Below are 10,446 nucleotides of genomic sequence, written 5' to 3' on the forward strand. Positions count from 1 at the left end.
CTATAGTTTAAGTCCTACTCAAGATTATACTCTTCACTTAAATCTTAAGCATGCATTATATTTTCCTGGTTTTGATTTTGAAACAATTTAGGCCTTGTTTGGATGTAGTCGGATTCGCATCAATCCACATCTGTTAGGTAGATTGGAATGGGATTTGAACTAATAATTCCACCACAACACATGTGGACTGAGGTAAATCCAACAACATCCAAACAAAAGACCTTAAACTATTACAAAATTTTAGAAAAGGGTTTCCATATTGTCACAGTTGATCTAGCTAGAGGCATTTCCATATCATCACTTTATACAGTGTGTTGTCATATCGGTATACCTAGTCTCAGAAACCTTGTACTGGTAATTATTAATTAAACATGGCGTTTCAACTTGAAAAGAAAACACAACCACAAACATGAAAGAGCGAAATGGAACCACAGCCACTGATCAAAGCACAACATATATAGCTAGCTATAAGGACATAAGGTTAACATAATGGCTCATCAACTAGCAATAGCAAGCTCATGCACATAGTTCAGACTTCAGACATGGACGAGGGAGGAAGAAGACAGTACGTTAATAAAAGGAAGTAAGGTTCACATAATAATGGCAACTACAACGACCATTTAACCCTGCACCGACCTGCATGCATGCATGGTTCACACTTAGGACATACTACGTGTGCCTCATCACTCCCAGGCGCACCCGAGCCTGAGCTCAAGATCCAGCCCGTCCTCCTCGACACCACCACCACCACAGCCGCTGCCGCTGCCGCTGCCGCAGACCCCAATCCCCAGCTCCAAGCTCACCTCAAGGGCCGCCTTATTCGTGGCCGCAGCGGCGGCCGACGTCGTGGTCGCCGAGAAGAAGCTGTAGATGACGGGGTCGGAGGAGGCCATCGAGCCGCCGGCGGCGCGGTGCGGCGGCGAGAAGTGGAGGTTGGGAAGCGGAGCTCTGCTGTGCAGGTGGTGTGCGGTCATCAGGCTGGGGCTCGGAAGGGAAGATGGACCGTGCGCTGCCGAGGCCGAGCAGCACTGCCGGAGCCTGGCCCTGTCCCTCCGGTGGACGTTCATGTGGCCTCCCAGCGCCTGCGCCGACCGGAACTCCCGCCTGCAGTACCCGCAGGTGTAGCAGGACGACGGCAGTGGCGGCGGCCACGGGAAGCAGCCAGCGGCCAGGCTGAAGTTGTGGCCTGCCGGCATCGTCGTCGTCCACGGCTGCAACGGCTTGAGGCGGCGGCCGTGGTCTCCACTACTCTCCATTGTGGGTGGCCGGCGGTGTGGTGTGGTCTTGTAGGCAGGCAGCTAGATAGTAGTATTTTTGTGTCTAAGTGAAACATGCATATGCAACCAGCACCTTGCTTGTATATATAATACTTGGTATACTCCTATACTGCATAGTGTTACCTTAGCTCTTTGCACATTTCATTTGCTCTCGTTTTTGCAAATAAAGCACATTGGCTGGCTGCCAACAGGACAGCATGAGAGAGAGGAGCTTTGTAATCAAAGCAACTCGTTTGTTTGCTCGGACAGATAGATATCAGATGGATAGAGGTGCATACCGAGATGGAGCAGAAGCGGCACGCAATTGATGCTACAGCCAAGATACCGTCAGAACAATGGCAGCCATTCTGGGCAAGACTAAGTGACATGCATTTGCAAGGCGTGCAGGTGCCTTTCTCCACGACAAGACACCTGAATCCAGCCAGCCAAAGAGATGCATGGTCGCAACATGTGTAGTACTAAATCTGATGACCGTGAATCTGAATCGTAGGGGAGAGAGGGGACATTGATGCACACTGTTGAATGAGTACTGTGCTGTAAACCAGCTACAGGCAGCCAGGGTTTTTGCTTCTGCCTCACTCCAGCTCCTTCCGCAAAGAGGCAAAAAGACTCTAGGGCGTGTTACCGAGGCACTGAAAGCGTCCATGGCCTTGCTCCCTATATATATCTCCTCTCAGGCTCTCAGTTTGACTATGACTGCAACATTACGAGTAGGTATAGTCCATGCATTTCAATTTGATTTCTGCGGCCAGAGATATATAGAGGGCGAATCCGGGCCTTAGCTTCCATGATTGGTCAAGGTGTCATGTCCAGCTCTGCAGCACATCACATCATCAGTCATGTCCAAGATTAGTATATTAAATCAACCTAGAATAGTATTTGTTGGGGTCAACTCGTTCTGCTCGCTTCTCAGTTCACAGTGGGGCGGCATGCAGCAGCATTGGGCATGGAATGGCATGATGCCAATAGAAAGGTGAAGTAATTGTTGCCACACACACTTTCCCTTCTTTGATAACTATGCTTTGTTACTAGTTCTTTTTTTCCCTTTCACCATGAGCTCTCCCTACCACATCAAAGGATAACAGGAGATGGCCTCCTGGTGTGGTAGGCCAACGTGCGAGGAACTTATTAACACTTGACAAATGGCAACACTCACGATAATGTACACGCAAAAACACATCAACATGTACCCGACGACAAGTACAATGCAAAAAACATGTCACAAGGAGAGTCTTGTAGGGAGCTCGCAGGACACACCAGTGAGAGCTCCTTAAGAATCCGAAATCCCATGTGCCTGCGACAAACCTCGCCAGGGTGTGTGGTGGCCGTGGGCTGCCCTAGGTCAGCCTCTAGCCGCCCCTAGAGCCTTGTAGATCATTGCAACAATTAATGTATTAGATGGCAATGAAGAACAAGAACCAGAAGAGCAGGGGGAAATAAGAAACACTATGTGCAAAATGATGTGGAAGATGTGTTTTTGTTTGATTGTGTGTGTTGTCAATCTATGGTCACCATCATCTACTATTTATGAGGGAGGCGTGGACTTCTCCATCGGGTTTCCTATAGGGGAAGCACCAAAGACTCCCAAATTCAGCTTAGGCAAGAATCCTGATCCAACACGAATCGGACAAGGCAATCCTGTCATGTTTCTAGTCATCATGGAATGGAATGATTTTCCGGTTGTTTCATTTCACCTGACAGATGATACAATGATCCTGCTCACAGGGGACCTCAGGCCATGCTAAGTTTTTGTACTATATCGGACGAGCAAGGTCTCAATGAGCCTGTTTGGCTGATGCTGGTTTGTTATGAGAGAAAAACACTGTTGACTGGCTGATAAACCCTGGCTGAAATCAATAGGCGAACAGGCTGAACGATAGATGATACAACGATCCCATGCGCCTATAGTACTACTACATTTTTTTTTTAATTTTAGAGACCGGCAAAAGTCATTCAGAGGCCACTCAGGACTCTGTCTCTATGCTAAGGTCCCTGTTAATGGAGATTTACTTGGACGGTTACTTTTGACCACCTCTGCAAATCAATAAAAAACATATCCTCACCATCTAGCCCCTGGATCCACACTATCAATCCCGCTACAGAACTCACCACTGAGCTTTCTATGAACGACCATGGAGCTCATTGCCAACGATTATGAGGCAGTAGCTCATCTCCTTGCCGTCAGCAATGCAGTCTTCTTGTTGTCGCCCCTCTGTAGATCCGCCGATGTGACCTAAATTATAAAGGAATGAAGTACTCAATTATGGGAGAGAGTGAGGGGTAGGGGGAAGGAGATGTGTTACCTCTACTGCAGAGAGAGGTAGACAGGCTCACGTCTCAGGGAAGTACGTAGCTGTTGGCCGGGACAACTACACCGTATCAATGTAGTAAGTGTGTCGGGGTTATAACCTGAGGTGTCTTAAGGCACTAATTAGTTAGTAGGCCGAGCGGCCCATGATACATCAGCCAGCGACCCATTCATCAGACTTAGCCACACGACGCGCAAGAGACTCATGACCTCCCCACCGCTCTGACACCTAGGAGGAACAGGGAGGGGTCGAGCCTGACCAAGCGTGCTTGTTCTGACAAGAGTAGATACGTCGCACTGACCCCGCAAGGACCGATGGGATAGCGGTCATCTCAGTCCGGTCAGACGCCACCCCTACGTCACGCAGCTCAGACAAGACAACACTGCCCAAAACGGTGACGACCGGTATGATGCCCACCGGCCAAATACAGCCCGACAAGATGCATGTACGATTCTACCCACTACGGGATGGGATCTACAATGAAGGCCTTGACTTAGAGGCCACCCAGACCGACAGGAGCCACGCCCCCAATGATCGGGATCGTGGCCCTTAGCTCCTCAAGCCAACAGGGCGACCGACGACCTGGGGGCAGCTACCAACTCCTGTACGACATTCCAGGAAACCAGGAGGCGATGACGAAGACCACGACGGTGACGACGTCGCACAGGACGGCTGGCGAACCACCACTATGCCTACCGTGCCGCCACGGCTGGCATAGTAGCACCACGTCACACCATGCCGTGATGTGGCCATAGGACCGTGACAACAACCACGCCCGGATGTACACCACAAGATGGTGTAGCTTGAAAGCCAAGTTAGCTAGGTCCTCCCTCAGGCTCATGACCCTCTGGTCGGGAGAACCTTGTTCTTTGTACATGCTCTGTCCCCGAACTCTATATAAGGGCAGCCAGGGCACCCTTGCCGAATTGATTCACTTATTCTTACACCGTAGAATGGTTCCTAAAGCTTCCCTTTGGATAGCCCGTCTCCTAGCTCTAGCTCTCCTACCTCTTCCACCATTCTTACACCCCCATTGTAAGAACTTCAAAGCATTCAAGCGAGGAACACGCACTCGATCATCTCTGAGACTGGATGTAGGGCTCCGGCCTAAACCAGTATAAATTCTCATGTCTTTTGAATGCTACCATCGTCTTCCTAGAGCCGGTTTACAAAACACCGACAATTGGTGCGCCAGGTAGAGGATAGTCGCGCACTCTCGATTGTTGAGAAGGAAGCGATGGCTCCTCGCACCGTTGGTGGACTCGCTCACGGAATGGCCCACGACAGCCACATCCGCCACAAAAACTACGAGTTCAATGGCATCGAAGGGCTAGCGCCCGCGTCCGCTTTCAGCCGTGGCCTAGACCTCCACCCTAGAGATCTAGATCCCATGGTCCACGGCGGACACACTCTCGGAACTACCCTCGGCGACAGCATCCTAGAGTTCACCTACACAGGAGGGCTAGTAGCCTCTCTCGTCGTCGGCCATGGCCAAATCTTCCACCCAGGAAGCCAGAGGCCCACGACTCATGGTGAGCTTACCCAGGGAATGGCCTCGACTATCCATATCCTTTTGCTAAACTACGAGGTTATCCGCACTAATGGGTCAACGCCCATCATCAGCTTCTACCCCGTCCAGGCCATCCGTGTGGGAAGCCTAGGTCCAGCGGTAGGACCATGCCCCAAGCAGCGTCTCCATAACCAACGGAGCGCAGCGTGTCAGGGCACGCATGAACAATGAAATTACCCGCCACCACGTGGCGTCATCATTAGTGATCAGGTGGCTACCTGGTGCCATGCCTCGCAAGGCCAAGCTCGGAACTAGGACCCATTCCTGCACGGTAGACAAACCATCCGTCATATCATAGTGAACTATCAGCCTTTATTTGGAGGCACTTGCATCCGAGGAAGTGGGCTCCCTGAGCGCATCACGCGCCGCGCTGAGCGGACCAAACCACGTTGCCCTTAGAACCTGCTTTCGCGGCGACAGGACGCACCAACTCTTCCTCGAGAGCAGCAACCGTATCCAGGAGTGGAGATGCGGTGACCGCAACGTTGTCGCACTGCGAAGGCTCGAGCATCAGAATACGTAAGCCCTCTAAAAGGTCCTAATGACTAGAGGGGGGTGAATAGCCTATTAAAAATTTCTACAACAACACTTAGCAAACCGGTCAGACAAATATGAGGCGAAGCGAGTGTTGCGCTAGCCTACTAAAAATGTAAGCCACCTACTACAATTCTAGTTTCTATAGTATCTATCCGCACACTGGCTATTTCACTACACCAAGTTAGTGTGCTCTCAAAGGCTAACTAAAGAGCAACACTAACCAAACCAACAAGCTTTCATGACTAGCTACACTAAAGAGCTTGATAATTAGTTTGCGGTAACATAAAGAGAGAGAGAGAGAGAGAGAGAGAGAGAGAGAGAGAGAGAGAGAGAGAGAGAGAGAGAGAGAGAGAGAGAGAGAGCAAGATGGTTATACCGCCGAGTCGAGGAATGAACCAATCAATCACAAGAATAAATACCAATAAAGACCAATTACCTCAAAATCAAATGATGACACAATGATTTTTATCGAGGTTCACTTGCTTGCCGGCAAGCTAGTCCTCGTTGTGGCGATTCACTCACTTGGAGGTTCACGTGCTAATTGGCATCACATGCCAAACCCTCAATAGGGTGCCGCACAACCAACACAAGATGAGGATCACACAAGTCATGAGCAATTTACTAGAGTACCTTTTGGCTCTCCAACGGGGAAAGATCAAGAACCCCTCACAATCACTACGATCGGAGCCAGAGACAATCACCAACCTCCGCTCGATGATCCTCGCTACTCCAAGCTATCTAGGTGGCGACAACCACCAAGAATAAAAAGCGAATCCTGTAGCAAAACATGAACACCAAGTGCCTCTAGATGCAAACACTCAAGCAATGCACTTGGATTCACTTCCAATCTCACAAAGATGATGAATCAATGATGGAGATGAGTGGGAGGGCTTTGGCTAAGCTCACAAGGTTGCTATGTCAATGCAAATGGCCAATATAGTGAGCTTGAGCCGGCCATGGGGCTTAAATAGAGAGCCCCCCCACGAATAGAGCCGTTGACTCCTCTATTTACTAAAAATTGGGGTGATCGGACGTGCCGGTCATATTGACCGGATGTAGGACCCCAGCGTCCGGTCCTTAGATCCTCACCACGTGTTCCCTGCTTCAAATGTTGATCGCCCGATCTCAATAGTCATTAGTGCATTTAAGTTGTGACTGGACGCGCTGCTCAAAGTGACCGGACGCACCATCATTGGCGTCCGGTCGTTTCCTGTAAGGTTCCATCCGCGATCGGACGTGTCCGGTCACCACCGACAGGACATGCCTAGCATCTGGTCACTCTCCCTTTTCTCTGAGTGCCACCACATCAGCATGACCAGACGCTAAGCAGTGTTCAGACAAAGTCCAGTCACCTGCGTCTGATCAAGAGACCAAGGGCGTCCTTCACTACGCGCCACTGACTGGACGTTGGGTCAAAGTCCGGTCACTGCGTGACCAGCGTCCGGTGCACTCTATGAAACACTATCTTTTCTGTACAGGGCGCCAATGGCATCGTCGGGCCTAAATATGATCACACTCACTAAGTGTCTCAACCACCAAAACAAAAAAGCTCCTATCCACCTTGAGCTTTTTGTTTTTCTTTCTTCTTTTCGAAGTCCAAGCACTTGATCATCACCATGGCATTACCATCATTAAGTCATGATCTTCATTTGCTTCACCACTTGGAGTAGTGCTACCTATCTCATAATCATTTTGATAAACTAGATTAGCACTTAGGGTTTCATCAATTCACCAAAACCAAACTAGAGCCTTCACCCTCCCGGCCAGAATCTACAGCGGGCCGAACTCAAAGAAGTCACCCTCGGGGGCTCGTGGGCCCGCCGAGGACGTCAAGCCGGCAAAGGTCGACCCAGAGCCTTTCGAAAGGTCGATTCGCACTAGCTAGGATCATTCTGAGCGGTAAAGAAGTACCATCAGCAGCTCATGGCCTAGAGACCGCAACGACTTTGTCACGAGTAGATGCTCGGGGGCTCGCCACACCCTGAGCAACGACAACTAGTCTCATGATAGCTTCCGGTACCTCGATCAGTTGCATCCACTTTGACCTTAGCCTCTCTACCCAAGCACATTCACATACATGTGTAGGCTCACCCATTGTTTCATAAATTTAGAGCCAACCAGGGAGCATGATGTCTATACACTTCACCCTTGGAATGTCCGAACTCCCAAGCGATTCGGTCCAGCTCTCGCTAGCAGATGAACACGGTTCACTTGCAGGAGCAGTACACATAGTCACACACACATTCCATGGCGTAGCACTGCTTATCATCATCCGAGTGACCGATTCATCCTTGAGTTTTTTCTGATTGCGCCTCGGGCCATGATGAACTAGTGACCCAAATCCTAATTTCTCGCTCGCACCAAAAGGGTTGCCTAGCCAAGCCTCATGGACCAGCTCCAGGGCAAGGCCAGGCACCTGCACATGGGTTTGAAAGGAAACGGGGAGCTCGTTCGTTGTAAGGAGAGAGGAACAAAAGGAAGAGAAAACTCTAGCCACTCGCTCGCTTCCTTCTTGCATCGCACCGGATCTACGACTTTTCCCGATGTCTTGCCGCGCAATCGGGTCACACACCTTTTAGCCCTGCGGGCTAGCCCCCAGGCTAAAATGCGCACCCACATGCATAGGATGGAGAGGGATCACGTACATTCCTATCTCCAACTAGAAGAAAAATGAGGAAATGACAAAATGACAAAAGCGAATACGCCGATCAAATACCATACATACACAAAACCCAAAGCATGTTCACCATAGCAAAATCACTCATACAACTTCAAAGCATCCACATCAAGAACACTCATACACGGGAAGATTGGTACTAGAGGTGAATGCTCGCAGCCAACATCTTGCTCGAGAGGACCTCCATGCCTCGAGTAGGGGCGCTACCGATGGTGAGGACATCACCCTCAGATTTCCCTGGCTCATACCCTTGTCCAACGGCATCAAAATCGACGCCACCATAATGTGAGCTGATCGACATCAAAGCGATGTGAGCGCCACTGTGAACTCCCTCAAAAATGAGGGAATCCACTTGGAAATGGGCCACATCAAGACAAGGCACCAACTGGGTATTCCCCCGATTGGCATCGAGCATGACGTCACAAAGAGCTCATCCGAAGGTGGTCAGTGCTGCCAGCTGGTCATCCATCTCTAGCATCCTTTGGTTCATGGCCATCTTCTCCTCCTGATCCAAGAGTGCCCTCGCGTTCAACCCTGAAGAATGATAAACCGGTTGACGACCGGGCATAGGAACAGAATGAAGACACAATGAAGAGTCGACGAAGGCTCACCGCTATAGGCAGAGCGTAATCTCTGGCATTCAGCTTTGAGGCGCTGGCGCCCCTGCTCGGCCATGTCCCAAGCGGTGCCAACCGAGATGAGCTCTGTTTCTTGGGCAGCCATCATGTCCTTGAGGCCGGTTATCTAGGATGTCAGAGCCTCGATCTAGGACCAAGTCTGTGCCTCCCAGTGGGTCAGATCCTCCCTCGACCTCTGGGAGACCTCCAACTCCCTACGCAAGTGCTGCACCTTGGCCTCCACCGCTCCTAGGCTGCCGTGGTTGGTGGCACCTTCTGCTTGCATCCGATAAGCCAGACACAAGAACCGAGACTTCTCTAAAATCTTCATCAACCCCTATAGAAAGGAGGAATGATTAAATGATCATAACAAAAACAAAACAAGCACGATGGAGATAGAAGGATGGAAAGTCCACCTGCGCCTAGACCACCACTTCATCGGTCATCTAACGACAAGCCTCTATGCCCAGTCAGGCGACCACGGCGATCACGTCGCCCATCTTGGCCATAGTCGTCTGGACCCCCTAGTGGCTCCTAGAGGCAACCTCCCTCATGGCTCGCTCGGCCGCATCATCCACCACGAATAGCACCTCATCGGGGCACATGGGATGGGGCCATGTGAAGGAATCCTCACCTAGGTCAAGCCCCTCCTCGAGGGGCAAACGCAGGGCCACAATGGAAGGGAGCCCGAACATTGTCCCTAGAGCAGTGCTGCCGCCCAACAACTCTAGACGCACGGAAGGGCACACACCACGCCTAGAGCCTCAGGACTGAAGACCATGGGATGGGCTCTCTACACCACAAAGACCGACGAAGACCAGACAACTAAGTATTATCAACAAGCACAGCAAGGAAGAGATCGAAGAACGGCGTACCTAGTGGAGCACTCCACAAAGGGCACAACGATCCGGCTTTCCGCGAACAACTCAACGGACACTACTACATAACGGGTAATCACCACCGCCACTTTCACTACCGGTTTGCTAAAAACTGGCGGTGATACTCATCACCACCGGTTTGTATTATGAACCATTGGTGGAATGATTTTCACCGCCAGTTCGCGTTATGAACCGTTGGTGAAAAATTGGGTGGTTATCACCGCCGACTAGTAACACGAACCGGCAGTGATAAACCTATCACTATAGCCAGTTTGTGTTACCAACCGATAGTGATGGTCGACCCATTTGTACCGCCAGTTTGTGGTACTAACCGGTGGTGAAAATCTTTTTACTAATGGTTCATAATACGAACTGACGGTGATGATTTATGATGTAGCACAATAAAATTCATAACTTTTTCAAACAAAGTCAGATGAAAATAAACACTATATCAAAGTTATAGATCTCGATGAGATCTACAACTTTGTAGTTGATGACTTTTTTATTTGAAATTGTTTATAGTCCCAGAATTCTGTTTGAAGCTCTTATATTTTAAAATTTAATTTTTTTGAATTATACAA

The 10,446-nt window shown here is 50.0% G+C and overlaps 1 protein-coding gene across 1 annotated transcript; it reads right to left on the reverse strand.

Moving 5' to 3' along the window:
* Positions 1-683: 683 nt before the first annotated feature.
* On the reverse strand, positions 684-4,463 carry LOC136491615 (uncharacterized). Its single transcript, XM_066487905.1, has 3 exons — positions 4,183-4,463; positions 1,556-1,688; positions 684-1,298 (listed from the first exon to the last, which is right to left on the reverse strand). Exons 1-3 carry the CDS (start codon positions 4,461-4,463, stop codon positions 684-686), a joined length of 1,029 nt encoding a protein of 342 aa, XP_066344002.1.
* Between the last annotated feature and the right edge of the window lie 5,983 nt (positions 4,464-10,446).

The sequence above is a fragment of the Miscanthus floridulus genome, chromosome 11, assembly GCF_019320115.1.
Source record: "Miscanthus floridulus cultivar M001 chromosome 11, ASM1932011v1, whole genome shotgun sequence".
Taxonomy (NCBI): Eukaryota; Viridiplantae; Streptophyta; class Magnoliopsida; order Poales; family Poaceae; genus Miscanthus; species Miscanthus floridulus.

Bases quoted from the DNA above. Each gene is read 5' to 3' on its own strand.
- LOC136491615 (XM_066487905.1), bottom strand. From the start codon at position 4,463: ATGTACAAAGAACAAGGTTCTCCCGACCAGAGGGTCATGAGCCTGAGG. The intron at 1,689-4,182 runs GTAGCTGCCCCC...GGCTGGATTCAG, and splicing joins GGAATGTCGTACAGGAGTTG to GTGTCTTGTCGTGGAGAAAG. The intron at 1,299-1,555 runs GTATGCACCTCT...ACTACTATCTAG, and splicing joins GCCGCTTCTGCTCCATCTCG to CTGCCTGCCTACAAGACCAC.